The sequence below is a fragment of the Sander vitreus genome, chromosome 23, assembly GCF_031162955.1.
Source record: "Sander vitreus isolate 19-12246 chromosome 23, sanVit1, whole genome shotgun sequence".
Classification (NCBI taxonomy): Eukaryota; Metazoa; Chordata; class Actinopteri; order Perciformes; family Percidae; genus Sander; species Sander vitreus.
Genome location: NC_135877.1, coordinates 7,280,387 through 7,300,836, shown reverse-complemented (window position 1 = coordinate 7,300,836; position 20,450 = coordinate 7,280,387). Strand labels below are relative to the sequence as shown.

The window sequence follows — 20,450 nt, the reverse complement described above, 5'->3', positions numbered from 1 at the left end:
GACTCTCTTAATGACTGTAAAGTGATTTGAAGCAGCACTTCTGTTGACAGATTCCAGGCCAAAATTGTCAGCTGCCTTTGCCTTACCCTTAAATGCTCAAATCCATATTCATGCCAACCGCCATTAACTGTGCTGCTGACAGCTTTTTCATTATGCTGATGATGTAAATGGTTCTGCATCTTTGACACTGTTGGAGATGGGTGGCAAAATATGCTTCATTGAAGCCAACTTTAAATCGCACCAAGCTGGAGCTAATTCACCGCCTGCCATCCATTGCATTAGTTACCACAAATGACCCACAGTTTTTACAAAAAAAAAAGTGACCTACTCCCTTCCCTTTGAGTCATTATTGGTAACTTATTCAATATCTTGCTTTATCTTGGACCTCTTTTTTTTATTCTCTCATGCCTTATTTTCTATCCATGTGCTAACTTTTTATACTCTTTCGCTTTATTTTGGACCATTTTTTGTTATTCTCATGTCTTATTTTCTGTCCATGTGCTAACTTTTAATATTCTTTCGTTGCCCACCTCCAGTCCGAGCCCTTCCTCCAGCCCTATGTCCACAGACCGAGGAATGGGCCTGTATCTGTCCGACAGCCTGACCTCTTCCCGGGCGGCCGCAGCAGTAGCCAGAGGTGGCAGGGGTCTCTGGCTTTGGTTGGCGATGGTGGTGGTGCTAGCAGGTACACGTTTGTCTGTTTGTTTGTAGTACTTATTATAAGATACTTGTTTTCAATCTTAGACCATAAAGATAATTTTGTACTTGGAAATGACAACCGAAAAAAATAAATGACCCACTCTATACTGAGTTACTACGGTTTCCATCTGCATTGCTTCCAATATGGGAGTTCACTGTTTTTAAAAGTTTGAGTTTCCCCTTTGTTTGGGTAAACAAATTCTGTTCATAGATTTATACATTTCAGTCCCATGTTCCAACCACAATGACTTACAGTAACTGCTCTTCCTCCTTTAATGTAAGAGCAGCTGTCTATAGACATTTTCCCAATACAGAACGAGGGATAGTTGCATCACATTCTGTGTTTTGGTAAATGTTAATTGTTCATCTGCAGGTCTCCTGGCACTGCTGGCCAGCCTGGTGATGCAGCCAGCGGTAGATGCAGCCCCTGTGGGGACCGGGGACTCCTGGATGACCATCCAGCAGCTGCTGTGGCCCTATACAGGGCTCCGGCATAACGGACAGCCCCCGGTCTAGCCCCTGCCACCTGGGGGTGGACGGTGTCGCCACCCATCAACTCTCTGCAGAAATGGTCTGTGCACTGGGGTGGTGATGAGGAAAGTACAGTGTACCACTCCTGAGCAGAGGCTGATGGGATGTTTACTGGTGCCTGAAATAACTGGTGCCTGATGATTCCTAAAACAAGACTTGCATTGACAGCACGGGCCATGCCTCAGAGGATAGTTAACCCCATGGAAGAGTTTATGCATCACATCACGTTTGCTAAATTAGTTAGTCTTGTGTCTGTGTTTTAAGAGAAGAAGCAGTTGTTCAGGTGGTGAAACCAAAGCCCTTTTTAAGATGGGCTGCTCAACATCCTTACCACATTATGACGCAGTTTTCCAGTCAGCGCTGCTGGCAACTGTCTACCCGGACAACAACGCAATGCATCAAATCAGACTTGATTCGTCAACAGAGCTGGTACAACGTTGACCAATCATGTCACAACTTCATCAGAATGACAACACTGATCCAACAAGTCATACAGTGGGCCACTGTGCAGTTTTCCATTGACAGACATCATGGACGATGGCTCCATTTGTGCCACATGGCTTTTTAAACACATTTCATGCACTTGAGGAAACTGGGGACTGCCAGCCTTTTTAATGGAATTTTGCAGAGGACATTTTATAACTTAAGTCTATAAACACTGGTAATAAATCTTTCATTTTAAATGTTAAAAAAATTGTTAAAATCTATATGAGTTTGTTAGTTTAGAGTGGGGATATGTGAATATCTGTTTATTTTTGTTAAGTTATAATTCTACAGTGTGACAGTTTTAACACCAAAGTTTTTTTTTTTTTATTATTTCCCTTTTTAAGTTCTTGCTGTGGTTGTCACCGTTTTCAACTTCATACTCTTTTGTATGTTCCAAAGAAGATGCGTGAAACTTTGCACAAATAAAGTAGCCAATTCTACATCAGACGTGTGTTCTTATGTTCATCCAAATGTACATTTCAACTTCAGGTGTTTAAAATGTCTTTAATTTGTTGTTTTAAAAAACTTCAAGTTAATTTCACACCGGTTATGAATACATCAGTGGTCTGGTGGCACAGAGAAGGCTTTGTACTGTATCAACAAACCGATAATTGGATTCTCTGGTCCTGGCTATGCCGTCAGTGCTCATGTTGTCCTGGAGCATGTGGATGAAGGTGGAGTGAAACTCACTTCCGGGATAATAATCTGGGGAGAATTCCTCACTCTTCTCTGTGATTTCCAGCTTCTGACTCCTCTGAGCACCCAGCAGGTAGAGACTCCACGAATCCTTAGGCACCGGGACAGGGCCATGGTGCTCACACGCCTGGCAGAGGACAGGGACGAAGTACAAACGTTGGGGGGGGGGAAAGGGGTAGAATGCTAAATTAAATAGCTGTATCGATGTGTGAGCGAGAATACCTGCATGACTAAATGCTCAGCTCCACATTTGGCATTCCACTTGCTCCACGTGAAAGCGCAGGCAGAGGCGAAGAGGGCCATCTGTTCGTAGGCAGCATGTTCTGTAAGTGGGTCCTGAAGAGGAGAGAAACCACACATCACATTTATAACACTGGAAAATGTTGGACTGTAATCGGGTGAAACCTAGTACCAGCAGTAAAGGTAAATCCACGTTAGTTACTCATTCTGTCGAATGGCCCCCCTCAGTTTTAAATAATTTATAGTGAGTAGGTTGTTTACAAAGTAATTATGTCCATCTACTTCATTGTGTTGATTAGCTTGAACTATAGACACTTTACATTTTTGTATGTTCCTATCTCATCTTTAAATCTGTACAACCATCCAGACATTATACCATCCTCCTCTGCTAGAGAACACCTTTTTTTCACAAATCGGATTAGTTAAATTCTTTTTAAGAGCCAGGCTAGCAGTGTGGAGACAGCAATGCCGATTGGTTGGACTGAAATACCTCAAAAACTGTTAGATGGATTGCCGTGATATTTTGTACAGACAGTCGTCATCCCCAGAGGATGAATCCTACTGAATTTGGTGATGCCCTCATCTACAGCCACCGTGAGGCACTAGATGACTTTTTTTTAAAGTGAAATTTGGTACAGGCATTCACATCAGTATAACTGTTATTAACTTTGGTGATCCCTTAGTTTTTCATTTAGCACCACCATTAGGCCAGAATTATAATTTCTCCAAAATGTATTTTATGACCAAATACTTGCATAACATTCCTATCAACCTCAGCCTAGCAAATGTTAGCATGTTAAATCACTAAAATAATGACGTGGTAAACCTAACCTTTAGCACAGATAACATGTCATCTCCCACTTCCTGTCACTTATGCACTGATATGTGGCATGCTGGACACTATGCTGCAACACCGGTTGTGTATTCAACACACAATTGTTACCAAATCTATACCTGGTTTAAATCTAGTATCTTGTTCTACCATTCTCAAAGCCATCAAGTTAAGGATGCAGACCTTGCCGCAGGTGATGATGTATTTGTCGGTGTACTCATTAACAAAGATGTTGATCCCTGCGTTGAGCATGGCTCTCTGCAGGATGGGGCCACTCATCCACTTCCCTATGAGGTGAGAGAGACCTCTCTCTTGCTCCAACTGCAACATACACTGATTACCCTGTTAGTCAAATAGGCACAAACAAAAATGAAAACAGTCAAGCTTCATCTCCCGATTTATTCTTCTGCCATGTGCGTACAGTACTTTCCAGTCTCTTACCTGGATCGTGATACTGAGGTCAATGAGTGCCCCGTTGACGGTGAAAAGAGCTGCGTCTTGGCCCAATGGCCTGAGCTCCCAACTCAGGAAGGGAAGGTTGGCATAAGTTTCCTGCATCAGCACAAAGGGCTGGAAGGAGTCCATCTTGAAGGAGATTTTGGCCTTTTCTTCCTCATAAGACAAGTCAGTGATACTGTCCATCCTCCACTGCTTCACTGGATAAAACAAAACAACCAAAAAAACATGTTCAAAGTCCATGACATTTTGTCCACCTTTCTCTGCTGTAGAGTAGTGGTTCTCAAACGTTTTGTCAATAACGTACCCCCTGACCAGCGCAAAGCATTTTTGGTAGAAAAAAAGGCTATAAAGAGAGTCAGTGTCTGATCTACTAAACAACAACCTTGTAACCTTAAAAACACTTAAATGCTACTACATGGATTTTAGATTACATGAATCCATAATTATATTCATTTATTATATATATATATATATATATATATATAGTATAATTAATTCAAGTAATTATGCATATTACGTGCATTGCGTAATATGCATAATACTGCTTGCGTGCCCCCTGCAGTACTCCAAAGTACCCCTAGGGGTACGCGTACCCCCATTTGATAAAAACACTGCTTCAGAGAGTATTATATAGCTGCCTTTCCTACCTGCAGCATCCCAGCGAGCCACTTGGGGAGTTTCCAGGAAGACGACAGAGTCGGGCAGTGTCACAGACACACCGACTGGAGGGCAGGTGAGAGCTTCGCTGTCTTCTAAGTTAGACTTTTCCATAGGGTACGGGAACACCTGAAGCCCTTCGTCCAACAGCTAGAAAAATTTGGCGTATATGAAGGCGAGGTCAACTTTAGCTGCGGGGCCTGGTGGAAGCAGCAAACACTGAAACCCTTTTCTATTTACCTGTCTAATTTCCCAGCCATTGACCTGGTGGGCTTGTGGCGGGAGGTGAAACACGTCACAGTAGAAGACCCCACCCAGAGGTGTGTACTGCATTAAGTCCACAACCTGGACACACTCACTGCGGTCCATCATTGTCGGCTGCACTGTGAGAGTCTCAGTCAAGTCCCCCTCAGCTGAAGAGAGAAAAAAAACAATTATTGCTGTAGTTACATCTTAATCTACATTAAAACATTAGAAACTTAAGATTTAGGTGGTGTATGGTGCTCGTCCATGTATGAAAAGATCTGTCAGTCATTTTGAGTGACAGCAGGTTTACATCCTGTGTGATGGGGCTGTCTTTTAGGAGTGTCGGGAAGTGTCAGGGTGGGCATTTTACCGCTGAGTGCCTCCATCTGTGTCTGTATCTGGCTCACTCTGCCTTCTGCAGGCTGGGCACTGTTTCTACTGGACTGTAGGCTGGCTGCACTCTGTGAGATACATACACAATAAGAATGAAAACATCACATTGAATGTAGTAACCCAGACCAGGAACTCAGTCTTACCTTCCTCCCTTCAAACCCTTGGATGGACTGCACCTCCTCGTCAACTCGCTCCTGCTGGGTCTCAATGTCTTCCTTCACCTCCCCCGTTCTTTTTGTCTCCCCCTGCTCAGGTACATCTACGTCTGCTGAAAACTCCTCGCCGCCTGCAAGAGACCTGGGACCAAACAGATAAGAAAAGACAAGACTTATTATAACTGTAACTCATAGTAGGAATCTCTGTATTAGCAGTGTATTAGCACTATCAGATAGGTACCTGAGGCTGGGTGTGTGCATTCTCGGGTGAGCCATCCTGGCCAGCAAGGACAGGTGGTCATAATGTGTGTGGAGCAACCGTACAGCGATATGGCTCACAGCTAGCTGTTTGGGAAGCTCAAAGACCAGGCCAGCCTCCCCAAAGTTTAAATCTCTAAACCTGAATGGACCCGTTAGAAAGAAAGAGACATTTTAAACACATGAGCAGAATTTGAATGTTCAAAATATAGTGTTGTGAACTGTGAGGGCCACCTGGCAAGAGTTTAACATTTAAGGCAACACATTTACAAACCACACTTTCTTTTATGATCCCATTTATCTCAGATACTCTATTTGTGGCAGCACCCTCTACAGACCTTGGATTCTTCTTGAGGTTGGCCCAGAGACACAGTGTAATGTTGACATCTTTGACCACAGTCTGCATGTTGCCTGTCTCAGTGTCGATGTTCATACTGGCCCTCTATGACAAGGGAGACACAAACAAAAAACAATGCTTCAAAGGGGCCATTACACACAGCGTTTGCACATCATGCCTTGAACCTCGCAAAATACTAAAAACTAACCCATGCACACAATAATAAATCACTTGTATTATGTGACTGCTTTCGTATATAAACAAAGTGCGTCACAATGTGTAAGCACAGGTAAAACTAGGATCTGTGTACCTTGAGGATCTCCTCAGTGGTGAGGAGGTGTTTAGAGTGGATTAGCTCCTGTAAGTTTATGAGGCCCTCCTGGTACTTGTAGCACTCTTGTGGATCTGTAACATCTCTGAGCAGAGCCTCCAGCTCCTCCATCAGCTATAAGGGACAACATTCATTTATTTATTAATCATTATTTAATGCCTTGTGTCAGGCATAAGGCACAATAGTATTGGTGTTAATTTCAATCAGCCACAGTTTTTCAATCAGTGGCTCTAGATACAGTTGCTCAGTAGATAGAACATATCATTAATGTTGTGACGATTATAGGCCATCCATGTGAAAAAATGCATACTCTCAGGATTGTACATCACTTTGGATAAAGATTCTATCTTAATGACAACAAAATAAAAGACACTTACATCTTATCTACACTTAGAGGGACAAACACTCACATGTCAATGAGCACAAACAAAGTCTGCATCTTCTATTTTTCTATTTTCTATTGTGCTAGTGGGGCTATTATAAAATTCCGATTACTGAATGTGGTTTTCCTTTCTTTAATTCTTTGCCTCTCCTTTTCACACAATAATTAGCCCAAAGTAATATCCTTAAGTCTGATAAAGAGCTGAAAACCCATACAATTCATATTTCTAATATATGAAATACATAATAGCAAGCATGTTTCCCCTTGGGAAGCTGTAACCAGCAAATATTTGGTGTTTATAGCTAATAAAAAAATAACTGATCATTAAAACTGGAATCGATTTACTCCTCATTGATTAATCAACTAAGTGCAAGACATGTCCACATGTACATACAGACCTGTAGAGTGAGGTGACATTGTTTGAGCACAAGTGTGATGTTGACCTCTGGGTCATCTCTCCATAAGCTGATATATGTGTTAAGCTCCTGCTGTACTGCTGGGTCTGGGATGCCATCACAGTGCATGTATCTCTCCCACTGGACCCAAACAACATCATGTATGTTAATATCAGCCATAAGATTTTGTTGTATTGAGTATATTATATTGTATGTATTTAGTCTGGATAGGGGGAAAAAAAGATTGTCATTTGTGTATCAACATTATAGCTTTGTTTTTCCATGCTGGTGTCTGCTTGTGTGTGAAACAAAACATGTTGTTGCATTGTTTGCGCAGGGGGAAATGACCATTGGTAACAATATATGTGTCAGACATCGCAATTCATTTGTATTTAATTTGTATGTTAAGTCTTTCTCTCACACACTTTGGCTTTCTCCACGGCATCAGTTTTCCATGTGGTTACCGCAGTATGATTCTCCTCCAGTAGATGGCGGAGTTCGTTCAACTCATCTTCTCTGCGCTCTTGGTCCTGTCAGCAAAAGACACCCATGATCACAGCAAAGCAGCAGCATGCACATACTCAAGAAAACAGTGAACATCTACTGTGCATTTCCATAAAGAGTTGTCTAATTTTTAGTGTTTACAGTTCTTTTCTTCAATCAGAAGAGTTTGTTTAAGAAGGGAAAAGAATCACGTAATAATGTATATTACAGCCATTGGACATGAATGACATGGTAATTACATTTCATAGGGGCATCTTACCTTTAACTCAAGCCTTTCTTGCTCCTTCTCCTTTCTCTCTCTTTCCAATTTTTCCCTCTCTTCTTTTTCCGCTTGCAGCCGTGCTTCCTCTATAAAGCAAAAGCACAATATAATGTGTATGTACAGTACCTCAACACATATCTCAACACATAACTGCAGGGATCTCTCTTTTATTCCTAAACAGTGATTGGTAAAAGCTCAAAACAGATGATATCCTAATTGTGCCCACTCTAGATGAATAGAGAGATATATTAGGCTTACCTTCCTCTTGCAGCCTTCTTTCCTCCTCCTCTTGCTGCTGCTTCGCCTTCTGGGCCTTGTTCAGCTTACCTCCCTTTGATGACTTGAAACCAGCACGAAAACAAATCAGTGTTAAACAGGGATGGATATCTCGCTTCTACATGTGTAGTTGGAAAAGGGCACATTACTGGGTGGAAGCGTGGGTATACACACAGTGACGGAACAAGTGTGATGGTGACAATTACTGTAGGACTAGGATGGTGTACTCTATGCCTGGCTGCAGACATATTCAACTATTACCTATGGTATTAATGTACAGTTGTAAATGTGCTGACTGACTTTTGCTCATACCTTTCCTTTCTTGGGTGGCTATCATTCACAGGAGAAAACATAGAGAGAAAGTTAAAGAAGGTTTAAAACATGAACTCATGGCACAGGGGGGAAAAATCGTAAGGAAAATGAAAAAAGAGCATGGAAATTAAGGGTTCTTCCTGCTAACTTGAAAGTTACGCACTGTAACTTAGCTAGCTAGTTACTGAGGTGTGTATAGCCTATAAGTTATTAGGTTGTCTTTTTAGCCTTACTTTCTAGGTTTTGTAACAATACTATAGTTAGTGTTAACCCCTGCGGTTTAAGCCATTTGAATATGACAAGATCTAAGGCCAAACAGTGGTAATTTAGTCGAAAAACATTGTAAAAACTCACCATTCTGAAACAAAAAAGCTCTACAGCGTCCAGGTAACCATAGAAACAAATGCGCATGCGTGGTTATCTGTTTTTAATTTGCGACATAACGAAACGACATACGGCTGTGTGTGTGTGTGTGTCCTTCTCTGTTCAGTGCGTGGATGAAGAACAGTGTACTACATTGTGTTGTCACAGGTAAGACAAAGAAAAGGATTCGTGTCCTCATTATTGTACCATTTGAGTAACTCCACCCAACAGAAGAACACGAGTAAATATGATAGCACTGTTTTAAATGGTTGGTCGTAGAGCGTGATAAATGTAGTACGTTAGGCTAACGTTAACTTATGTGTTAGCTACGTGCAAAGAATTGGTTACGTGCTAACTAACAAGTTAGCTAGCTAGCTGTTCTCTTAATACCTCCATGGGTTTAACTGTAACGTTAGCTAACCTTATTTCAGAGTAGAGTGGCATGATTAGACGTCGCAACTATTTTGTCTTTAGGGCTCTGGCTAATTTTATTGTTTGAGTGGCTTCTGTTTTCTTTCACTCAGTCACGCCCACCACATGCATCCGTCTCTGCTGTCATTGTCATCTCAGACAGTTTCTCTTTGATGTTCTTTTCGTTTCAGGAGTGTGAAAGGCCACCTGGTTTCTGACATGGCCAACCCTTTCAGGGGTCAGGTTATCAAACTTTACAGAACTGTAAGTGAATGTATCTGTCTATGGCACATGCATATATACACACAGGGTTCGGTTGTGTCCTGTGACTTAAATGTGTTTCCAATCCTCGTCCAAAAGCTGCTGTATCTTGGCCGTGACTACCCCCAGGGATCAGCTTATTTCAAAGAGCGCCTGAAGTCAGCTTTCATGAAGAATAAAGACGTGACAGACCCTGATAAGATCCAAAAGCTGGTAGCCCGTGGCAACAGTCTCATCAAGGAACTGGAAGCTATGTGTTTCCTCAGGAAATATCAAGTCATGAAGAAGAAGTATAGCGAAGCAAAAAAATAATCACCCTAATTATCCTTCAGGGTGGGAGGAGAGTACAGTCAATGTGTTAATATTTAATGTATCATATTTTGTAGCAGTGTTATTTTCACATACATACCTCTATTAATGAGATTCAGTACACATTACTCTGCAGAAATGACCCAACAATTGTAAAATGACCCCTTATATAAAAATGAATTACAGTATGCTTGTGTCACAAGGGAAATAGACGATCCATCTGTAGGAAGTGCCAGAAAGTGATAATAATGCAGCTGTAACAGAATGTTCTCTATATGTTTTTATACCCAAGTTGTACCTTTCAAAGGCCTGTGTTTTAAATCAATACTGTGTAATGTAAATATCATAGGTTTTCCTCTAAAACAGTTCTAAACTCAGGAAGCCTAGGTATTAGACTAACTGTATCATATTGTACAATGTATTTTCAGTGTATATATTTGTAAATACATTGTCACACTTTAAGAATGTGCATGACTATGTATGAATGTACTGTTAGATAGAAAACACACAGTGATGCCTTGTGTAATAAATAAGTCACAGCAGTGTTCTTCCTCAGTTTAACTTCTTTTGCTGTCATTGCTTTTATGAGATTGTACCCTAAATATATTTGATCTTTTGTATCAAGAACTTGTGACAAAATATGTCAAACATATTGATATATAATATTGTTAAAAATCCCCCTGGAACTCTGACTACTTTGAGAATTGCATGAGGGGAAAATGAAATTTCTAAAGTGGTAGAAATTATTTCTAAAAATAGGAAAATAAGAAAATCTGTTCAGACGCAAACCCCAAATTTCCTGTATGTTGTCATTTCGACTTTTTTTAAAAACTGATAAGTCTTATTTATGGAAAATGACAAAACCGAACAGCAATCATGACGTGTCTGATAATAATCAAACTGAATTACTGAGAGTGCCTGGATTATATTTTACAGTTTCGATGAGCCAAGGCAACATTTGAAGTGTAATATTAAACCCTGGATAGAAATGATGTACAATGCTGACTTGATGTCACAATCTGTTGTTTTGCATCTTAATTTGTGTCCCTCCAGATAAACACTTCCCCTCTTTTTATGCCAACTATTGCAAGTAATGTCAAACCAGTAGCCTTTTTTGTTCCAATTGATTTTACACTTCACACACACTTGCTCTCACAATAATAATGTATGAGTCAATCATTCATCACAAACAGTCATACACTTACTTGCCATCACTTTTCTGTCCTGGGGCTGTGGTTCGGCCGAGGCTTTCTGTAGTGACCACTTAGAGCCTGTGGTCAGTGACAGAGGTTAGGGTTACCAACAGACACATAGACACGTCATTTGGATTTGGTTACCACATTTGCCATCATTTTGGTGTTAAGTTTGGTTTAAATTTGTCCAATGTGTTGCACCTACACAATCATCATATGGATTATTTAAGGGATACTGTATTATTTTAAAACATCAGCAACTTTGGGTTAAAATGTAATGATTTCTCGCATTTCCTGTCAGTAGTGATACTGTTCTTGCTGTGGTGGCCTACAGCTGCTGTGTATACAGTATATAGCTGCACCAGTTTGGGTATTTGCTTTTAAAATCCCATATACTGTAAGTCAACCCTTGTGAAATAATGTATGTGTATATGGCAGCTTTATCTTCAACTTAAAACAGTGCAGTAAAATGTACAAAATACAATACATTAAAATGACTGCACCTCTCAGTTACTATACTATACTATACTATACTATACTATAGTACTATACTACTATACCAGTTACTGTTGAAAGTAACAGTGGGGTACATCAGACAACAGTCACTTACCTGAGAAAACCAAGCAAGCGTCCTCATGTAGTGATGTTTACTTGACTGAAACCAGCATACCCTGGTTTTAAGCTAGGGCTGGGGAAAAAATGATGATTCCAGTGTAGAGGATCTGTGACAGACAGAGAGAAATAATACAGACATAAAAAATAAAAAAACTCAGGTCAGATTTCTGTGGATTTGATCCACAGTTCAAAGAGCGCTGTCATGTGTTGACTGGCTTCTTACATGTACTTACTGTCAGGATAATAAGGAGCACAGTTGCTCTGCTCCAGAGACTTGGCAGGGAAATAAAATAGACAGTAAAATATACAATATAAAAGGCTGTTAGGGTGTTATTGTACATCAAATCATGTGAGCCAGTCCATGAAGATTGGCCTACAGACCTGGGATGTTTCAGTTAACAAGTAACGATTATAATACTAAACAATTAAGGTTCGAATAAAAACTAATTTGTAACTGAAAGCATTCAGCTGGTGAAACACGTTTGAACACGTTTATAAAGGTTATTGTTTAAAGAAAACATCATTCAGCAGGCTGGATCAGAAACAAAGGGACCTGTTAGGAAGAGATTATATTCACATTTGTGATGATGATGATGACAATGGAAGGCTGACAGTAACAGTACACACTGTAATCGTAGCTTCTTGTTGTTGACGATACGGTGATATGTCTTTCTTGATGATAATTTATCTACTGTATGCCATGCTGTAATTTGCTGTGTATTTTGTGTGCTTTTTATATATGTATCTATGCTTTTATGCTTTATGCCTGCTGCGAAATAATAATAAAGAGCAGTGAAGCAGCCTTGACACCATTTATTTTCTAAATGTGACTGTTGTCTAATACAGTAAATTATACTGTGTTTCTGCATGCATTTGTAAACATTGGTTCAAATATATTGAATGGCCTATGAAGTGATGTAGAACAAAAATAAATCAATCCATTCATCTACTATTTATATTTCAAATGCGCAGTGACTGTAAGAGGTAGACAGTTCTTCACACAGTGCTAACACACATTGACAGAATCATGCACATATTTATACATACGTACAATTAAGATGAACCTAATGCATTTGGAAACGTACGCAAACACAGGGAAACTCCACACAGACTTTTTTTTCTGTAATTCTACTCCTTTATTGACATTTCTTGTAGTATACCAGTAATTATGTAACAAACAGTTGCATTTCATGAGGTAATGCTGCTTTTTGTTGAGTCCAGCTCTACGTCACAGAAAGCAGGATTAGTGCTGCCAGTTCTCTCCCCTCTGTCTCTTGTCAGGTCAAGCTTTCCTGTTCGTCTCATGACCTCAAAAAAAGAAAAGAGCACAGAGCACAAAGTCAGCAGCTGTTAACAGTTGATACCATGTGATATTGTTTCACGCTGCAGCACTTACTCTGTCTTTACAAAACTGGAACAGGTGATAAAGTGTTGTGTCTTCTTTCATTAATGTAAGCTTTGATTCCACCTTCAGCTTCCAGCCTCCTGAAATGCACATTAAGAACACACAAGAGCACATCAAAAACTACTTTATTATGTAAATGATGCAACAAAATATGTTATTTACCTGTAAACAGGCTGACTAACAGGCCCACACTGATAGCTATGATGGTTCCAACAGGACTGAAGTAAAGGTAGGACAGAGAGTACCAGTTATCTGCCAGCAGAGGCCTGGAGGTGGGAGAAAATAGTGCAGAAGGAGTGATATCTTGCACTTACGTCTTACTATCACAATGGACCTCATTCACCAATATCTTACTAAGTTTTCTCTTAAAAATGTTCTTAAGAAAGTCCTTAAGAAAAGTCTACGTCAGATTCATGACGTGTTCTTAAACAGCAGAATTGTTCGCACCTGTGTTGTTAGGCTTGATGAATCCCACGTCTTCGTAATTGAAAGCGCGTGCCAGTTGTTCCTAATTAGCATAGGAAAACGCCCCGCAAATTCCCATATATAAGGACATGACACTGCTTGTGCACCTCCTGGGAAGTAGGAGACTGCGTTCAAGAGATAATTGTCGCAGGTGACTTGTACGTTACAGTGGTGGCGGAAGTACTGAATCTCAGTACTTAAGTAATGCCGCGTTCTATTTACCTCGGAACTCGGAAGCCGGAGCTGGGAATGACGTCATACCAGAGTTGAATGCGTTCTGTTTAAAAAGTCGGATTTTCATTGTTTTCATTAGCTCTAGCCCGGTTAGCTATTGTTAGCAATACCAGTTGATAACAACGCATTACGCCGTTTTTTGTGCATGCAAACAGCGTAACAACATGTCCACAGATAGCAGTTGAACATGCCTGTGTGAACGACTGATTTAGTGACACAAATAAGACAGAAGTGCTTATAACTTTATGTTACTGCAGCTTTTCACAACTGTTGATACAGGGGGCAGCCATGTTGGATTTTGAACTCGGGCTACTGCGAGGTTGTGCCGCGTTCTATTTACCTTAGTGTTTCTTTGCATACTATGATTACTATGACTATTCCAACAAATGATCAGAAATAGGCCTACGTTACAGTACAATACTATCATTGTAAACAACTGTAGAATTAAATAAATTGCAGTAACCAATTATTTGGAGCAAATTGTTTGGAACAAATCCAAGATAAGAAAACATTAGTGAATGTCAGAATCTTTGTAAAAAGTGCGTAAGTGGTGTTTAAGAACACATTTCTTCGTAAGAACGGTTGGTGAATGAGGCCCAATGTTCTTAGGCAGGCATTACCCTTAGCTCAACTGCGGACACTAAATATGGCAAATAATCTCTAACCAATAATCAATCACAGCCAGTTGCACACTTACTTGCCATCAGTGCTGTGTACTGGGGCTGTGCTGATGGAGGCTGACTGTGTTGGTAGAGCAGTGGAGGTCCAGTTGAGGCTGTCTGTTGTAGTGAAGTTACATCCCTCAATGGTCAGTGACAGAGGTCGGCTCATCTCAGGGGATGGGGGGTATATCTGGGCTCCGATGCCCACCCACAGAGCCACCACCAACCCCGACACAAGACCTGACAATGCTCCCTAGAAGACATTTTATTCACAGGAAATAGTCAAATGTCCTTTTTTTGAAGAAGCAGGTATAAATGGCAATTTATTATCCCTGGATTAATGTTCCTTTTTAATAGTAGCTTGCATAACTGGAATCACAATAACAACAAAAAAACTACAGTTAAATGAGGACCGGCTTACTTTGGAGTTGGCAAATGGACAGAGGATACCCAACGTAAACACACCAAGTAAAGGACCTCCAATGATGCCAAATATACTGATGGCTGCCTGTATAAAGACGCACATTAAGTTGCAGGTTTCATTCCTATAATAAATCATAAAAACCCCAGACAGAGTCTGACTTTTATAAGATCTACCAAACAGATCCACTCTACCTGCAAGATGCCTCCCAGGAGTGAAGCCAGTCCAGCCATTCCAATGCATAAAACCCCATATATGAGACCTGCAAATAACATGAGGGAAGATAGGAGATTTAATCCTCAATAACCACCTAACAGATGACTCATTCAACTCAAATACAGTACATGAGGACAATCCACTCACTCAGTCCTTTTGCGATCCAGGACAGATGTTTCTCAGATATGTTAGTGTACGGTTTGATCAGGTCCTCCACTGTCACTGCAGCCAGTGCATTGATGCTGGATGACACTGTGCTGGGGTTAATATAGCATCAAAATCACACACACTTCAGTCAAAGAAGAACAATTGCACAAATACCTTACATATATGGATCCAAAAAAAATCACTTTTTGACAGGTAAATCTTCTAAATTTTTAGTACAATACATGAGTTGATATCAGAGAAATTCAATTAATTATAGGGTGAATCAGACAAATTCTCCATGTGTGATTTGGATCTGTTGGGTGAAATTACTTTAAGAACTTCATTAACCTGAGAGATCCACTATATGCAGCAGCAACAAACAGTCCAGGAAGGCCAGGATAGTCTCCCAGGATGTCCATCACTAAATAGGGCATCAACTACAAAGGAAGGGTGACACTGGATAAATGTAATCAGGAGAGTTGGAGTCTCACAATGCATACATACATATATACAGTATATATACTGTACATCTAGGTGAGTGAGGAACAGAAAATGGATCTCAACAAACAAAAACAATGTTTATATGTTTAAATCCCAGTTCAATCGTAGTTACTCTACATTGTACCTGGTCAGGAGCAGTAACCCGTCCAGCTGTCCATGGGTCGCAGTTCTTATAGACTGAGAAAAGGCCCATTCCTGCAAACACTGAGCATAACAAGATGGACCACAAGCCGAGCAGATTGATGTACAGAGATCTGGAAAAAGGAAGAATCACACATTGGGTAGTAAAACACATAAAAACATGTAAAAACTTTATTTATCTCTTCTACTGTGCACTAATCCCTGTATGGTTGATGAATGAGCAGTGGTACACTTGAGGTTTATCGAGATTGTTTCCCACAGAAATATAAAAAAAATATACCAACAGACAATGAAAAGAGCCAATATGGCCAAGATGTATACCCTATCGCGTGTCTCAGTAAATGTCTCTCTGTATAAATCAGAACTCACAGTCTGGCATGAGTGATGCTCTTGCAGGAGATGTATCTCTGAACCTGGGCCTGGTTGATCCCATAGATACTGAGCCAGACAAATGTCCCTCCAATGGTTATGGTCCAAAAAGTGTGTCTCCTCAGAGGGTTTGTGTCAAAGCTAGGTGAAACAGAAAAAGACATTTACGGACTTTGGAGGTTGCTACAAATCGCCTGAACACCCGTAGTTTATGGGACATTGAGAGCTGCTAAGGCTCCTTGAACACATTTTGTCTCATCTAAATTCATTAATGCAGCCTGTTATGGTGTATTTTGTGCAGAAATGTAGATTTTAGATGACACAGTTTGGGATTAAACGTTTCAGCACCATGGAGAGAAACAGACAAATGGATGTTTCAGCTCCATGAACACAGCAGATTGTTACTCATACGTGTTTCTCAGTCTCAAAATTACTGTACTTCCTGTACCTCTTCTGTTAAATGTTTAATCTCTTCCCTCCTTTAAATAGAGCCATTCAACTAAATATTCTAAAACATACTCACTCCCAAAAGTTGAGTCTCCCTCCCTGTTTTGAATCCGAAATGATGGGGAGGACTCCACCTTGAACGACCACGGACCTGATGATGACAGACAGGAAGCCTGCAAGCATGACGCCAAGCTGATGGGGAACATTTTCATCATTTTAGGTCGCTTCTTCCTTGCTTTTTTCATCCTAGTACTTCAAATATTGTTCATGGATAATATATTAACTGTAATGCATTAATCCAAAAGATGAGCCAAGGTGTTTAGAATGAAATTTGGTAATGACTTTTTCATTTTTTGTTTAAGCGGAGATCACATTCTTGCTGCACTGGCCTACAGCTGCTAGTAAACATGGTTGTCACCAGCAACCACAAAAAGGTATGACACATGCACAGTAATCCCTGACTTGGTCAGATCTGACAGATTACATTAGTGGTTGTTTTTTCAATCCAGAGCCCTACCTGAAACACATCTGTCCACACCACCGCCTTCAGACCACCCTGTAACAATGCAGACCAAAAACAGGTGTTCTGTTTACTGTATATTATAATCCTGGAATTCAAAGAATAAAGGAAAACATCTGCCACAAAATCTGAGAAGTTTATTACAATTTAATTTTGTTCACAACAGAACGTTTTGAGTTACATACCATTGTGCAGTAAAAGGTACAGACCACACCAGTGGAAATAACTGCACCCCACAGATCCATCCCAGTGACTGCAGAGAAGGGGGGGGGGGGGTTCAGACATACTCAACGGAGCCAAACCAAGCAGCTTTAAGTGCCCTCGTGCAGGAATGTTTCATGACTGAGCGGATTCAAAACAGCATACCTTGGTTTAAAGCAAGAGCTGGGGCATAAATGACTATTCCAGTGTAGAGGATCTGTGAGAGAAATAATACAGACCCCAATGACTACAGCTCGGAGGTCAAAGCCCTGTCATTATGTGTTGACTGGCTTCTTACTCACTGTCTGAACAATAAAGAGCACAGTTCCCAGCAGACGGGTCGCTCTGCTGAAACGCAGCTCCAAATACTTAGCAAACACAGAAAAGGGCAGACAATACATAAGGTCAGTATCGGAAAGACAAATTGGACATTTTTGACACGAGAATTCAAGAAGTTATCATACTCTACTATCACAAATTGACCACTGGCCCTGATTTACACAGAAGTAATGACCCATTTTACTCCCCCTTACTTTAGATCTTTCGAGCAATGTTTGATTTGACTTTTACTATCCATGTCCACCATTGTTCATGTCCACTCCTGGACCGCTTCTATATCACCTTAACTTGCTGCCCAAATATTACAATACTGTAATACAGAAACCAGAAAATTGACAAAGAATCTGAACAAAAACACACTTTGTCCTTTCACTGGTAGAATTGTGTATTGTGCTTTACCACTACCTGTCCAATATCTCGGTCAGTTTCTTATGTTTTACATGTAAACAAATCATATGACATATTTCATCATGACTTTGTGACTAGAACAGAATAAAACAGAAGAGAATAGCCACACAAGTGCTTATCTAAAAACCAAAGCACACTCACCTCATACGTGCTGGTGATGGCCAGCCTGTAAAAGACTGGGAGAAAGATCTCAGATGTGACCACCATCGTCATGACATAGGCCAGACCATAAAATCCTATATTGGCTCCGTAGCGGTATACCTACAGATAATAATAATATTAATGTGTATGTTTTCTTCGATTTTTAAAAAGTTATCTAAGAATACTTGAAAGACTTTTTCAAGTTTTCCCATTTTGTTCTAAGAACAATTTGCAATTCTGTATCCATGAGTTCCCCTTTATAATTGCATTAGTGTGATGATGAACAACCCTCATAACAGCTCATAAATGTATGTCTCATTGTCTCGACCATTATGCATCTGATTCACTAGGAAAATCAGGGAAACTGCAATGGGAAAGTGATGCATCTAAACCCACTAAAAAAGTTTTCTTGCACAAAAAAATACATGCTGTCACTTTTTTTAATTTGTCCCTTGGGAATATGCTGTATCTTACCTCGGCTGGGTTGGACAGCACTGTGATGGCTGACATGAAGCTGGCGGTCAGGGACAGGGAGACAGGCAGGGCAGTCAGTCTTCGACCCCCCATTAGGAAGTCCCCCGAGCTTCGCTGGCTCCTGTCCGCCCAGGCGTAGTAGACCCCGACGGCAGCCGACACCAGGAGCATGACAGCAAACACCACATAGTCTGCTACCAAAAAGGAGCCGGCGACTAGGGAGTGCCCTGACATTTTGGTGGAAGTCACACCCAAACTAGTAAAACTTTTCAGAACGTTGTTCAAACTGCTCCATGTGTTTTGCACTCAAAGTGGAAAACCATATCATCTATGGATGAATGGAAGTCCTGAGACATCACCGTCTCACTCAACACTGAGCTGAGAGCAGGACCACAGACCGAAACCTTTTGTGTGTGTGTGTGTGTGTGTGTGTGTGTGTGTGTGTGTGTGTGTGTGTGTGTGTGTGTGTGTGTGTGTGTGTGTGTGTGTGTGTGTGTGTGTGTGTGTGAAAGAGAGAGAGAGAGATAGCATTCCAGACAGGTACAGTCAACAGGTGAGGAGAATGAATTGTTCACCTGACCACAGATTAAACCTAAAAATATTTTAGACATTTTTTTGAGGGGGTGTGGGGGAGGGGGGGTGTTATCAGAGTCTTTATTTTTCTTTTTTTCTTTATTATTTAAGAAATATTTTCTTGTCAGAACATTTGTTTTTTTCTACAGGTGTTTAAGCCCTTGTGTGGTATTCAATGTTGATCCCATTAATCAGGTTTTGCTGGGTCACACTGACCTGGGACAAGCAGTAGCCTAATCAGCATTTTTGGCTGGACCCGACCCAGGGTCCCCCAGGGCGAGGGCCAGCATTATAAATGCAAAACTGGATTCACTGGAGTCCCTGAGTGATCGAGTTACACCATTGGTCGGAGTGGGTGTATGATGTGAGTGTTTTGTGTGTGGTGAATTTGGCCTTCTGCATGATCTTGAGCCACATGTAACTACCGCTTTTAAAAGTCCGAGCACAGGGACGTCTTCATTTGCTGCACCAGTCAGAGATAATTTAGTGACAGCCAAGGGCCTTTGATGTGTGACTTCAGGTTCTAGATTTTTTTTATGTCTTTGTGACGTAATACAGATTTTTGTATTCAAAGGAAGGCCATGCCTGAATAATACACAGTGGTGTAGTCTACGTGATACGCAGGTATCGGCCTACGCTGTATACCCACTAAGAAACCTGCAAGATTTCCATATACCCACTTTAAAATGCCCAATGACATGCAACAACATACTTTCCATTATATTTTTGATATATTTTGAAGTCATCTGTGTTCTTTCTTCTTCACATAGGCAAAATAAAGGTATTTCCACCGTATAAAAGTGTATCCGAATACAGGAAATGAAGTCGTTGATGCTCAAAACTTCCCTGGGGGAGGACACCCTGACCCCCCACTATGATATGGCCCCCCCTCCCCCAAATGCAGATTCTGGCCAACATTTATATACAGTACATTATAACCACTACAATACATTAGATTACACCACTGATCCTACAGATAGGGTACTGTGTATGCATTTTCAGTCAACTCTGTTGAGTGAACAGATTAAAAGTTTCTAGTCTGTTCTCTAGTCTGGGGACCATGGTTGACTGCTCCTCAGATCTCTGCAGGGTAAATTGAGACAGACATCTGTCCAATCGCCCCAATGCGATCAGGCACACAAGTTGGAAGCTTTTTTTTTATTTTTTTTATTCTTTATTGTAT

General features: G+C 40.7%; 4 protein-coding genes across 15 annotated transcripts in view; 2 read left to right on the top strand and 2 right to left on the bottom strand.

The window, feature by feature from the left end:
* lrmp (lymphoid-restricted membrane protein) overlaps positions 1–2,156 on the top strand; it is a 34,679-nt gene extending 32,523 nt beyond the window's left edge. For all 10 annotated transcript variants that reach the window (XM_078242943.1, XM_078242938.1, XM_078242944.1 and 7 more), the window contains 2 exons: positions 537–685; positions 1,073–2,156. In XM_078242943.1, coding sequence (XP_078099069.1) covers positions 537–685; positions 1,073–1,215 — 292 coding nt within the window. In that variant the 3' untranslated portion in view covers positions 1,216–2,156. The remainder of the gene's footprint in view (positions 1–536; positions 686–1,072) is intronic.
* Positions 2,157–2,263: 107 nt separating this feature from the next.
* On the bottom strand, positions 2,264–9,210 carry dnai7 (dynein axonemal intermediate chain 7). The gene is made up of 17 exons (XM_078243211.1): positions 9,205–9,210; positions 8,452–8,469; positions 8,122–8,203; positions 7,861–7,949; positions 7,523–7,627; positions 7,101–7,238; positions 6,300–6,434; positions 5,991–6,094; positions 5,636–5,794; positions 5,383–5,536; positions 5,217–5,307; positions 4,841–5,013; positions 4,591–4,750; positions 3,926–4,140; positions 3,668–3,826; positions 2,635–2,748; positions 2,264–2,539 (listed from the first exon to the last, which is right to left on the bottom strand). The coding sequence occupies exons 1-17, from the start codon at positions 9,208–9,210 to the stop codon at positions 2,264–2,266; spliced, it is 2,178 nt and encodes a 725-aa protein (XP_078099337.1).
* Positions 8,898–10,350, top strand: lyrm5a (LYR motif containing 5a). The gene is made up of 3 exons (XM_078242904.1): positions 8,898–8,982; positions 9,417–9,489; positions 9,586–10,350. Exons 2-3 carry the CDS (start codon positions 9,445–9,447, stop codon positions 9,796–9,798), a joined length of 258 nt encoding a protein of 85 aa, XP_078099030.1. The 5' UTR covers positions 8,898–8,982; positions 9,417–9,444; the 3' UTR covers positions 9,799–10,350.
* A 2,374-nt stretch (positions 10,351–12,724) lies between these two features.
* Positions 12,725–19,053, bottom strand: slc5a8 (solute carrier family 5 member 8). 3 transcript variants are annotated; one of them, XM_078242901.1, is made up of 17 exons: positions 18,695–19,053; positions 18,221–18,340; positions 17,635–17,700; positions 17,498–17,549; positions 17,317–17,384; positions 17,129–17,167; positions 16,688–16,803; positions 16,165–16,305; positions 15,779–15,908; positions 15,502–15,590; positions 15,154–15,263; positions 14,985–15,052; positions 14,791–14,877; positions 14,405–14,622; positions 13,171–13,274; positions 13,000–13,088; positions 12,725–12,911 (listed from the first exon to the last, which is right to left on the bottom strand). In XM_078242901.1, the coding sequence occupies exons 1-17, from the start codon at positions 18,926–18,928 to the stop codon at positions 12,792–12,794; spliced, it is 1,851 nt and encodes a 616-aa protein (XP_078099027.1). In that variant the 5' UTR covers positions 18,929–19,053; the 3' UTR covers positions 12,725–12,791. The 3 variants fall into 3 exon arrangements, with proteins under 3 accessions (XP_078099027.1, XP_078099028.1, XP_078099029.1); XM_078242902.1 differs by lacking the exon at positions 14,791–14,877; XM_078242903.1 differs by lacking the exon at positions 13,171–13,274 and having other exon boundaries at positions 12,821–12,911.
* Between the last annotated feature and the right edge of the window lie 1,397 nt (positions 19,054–20,450).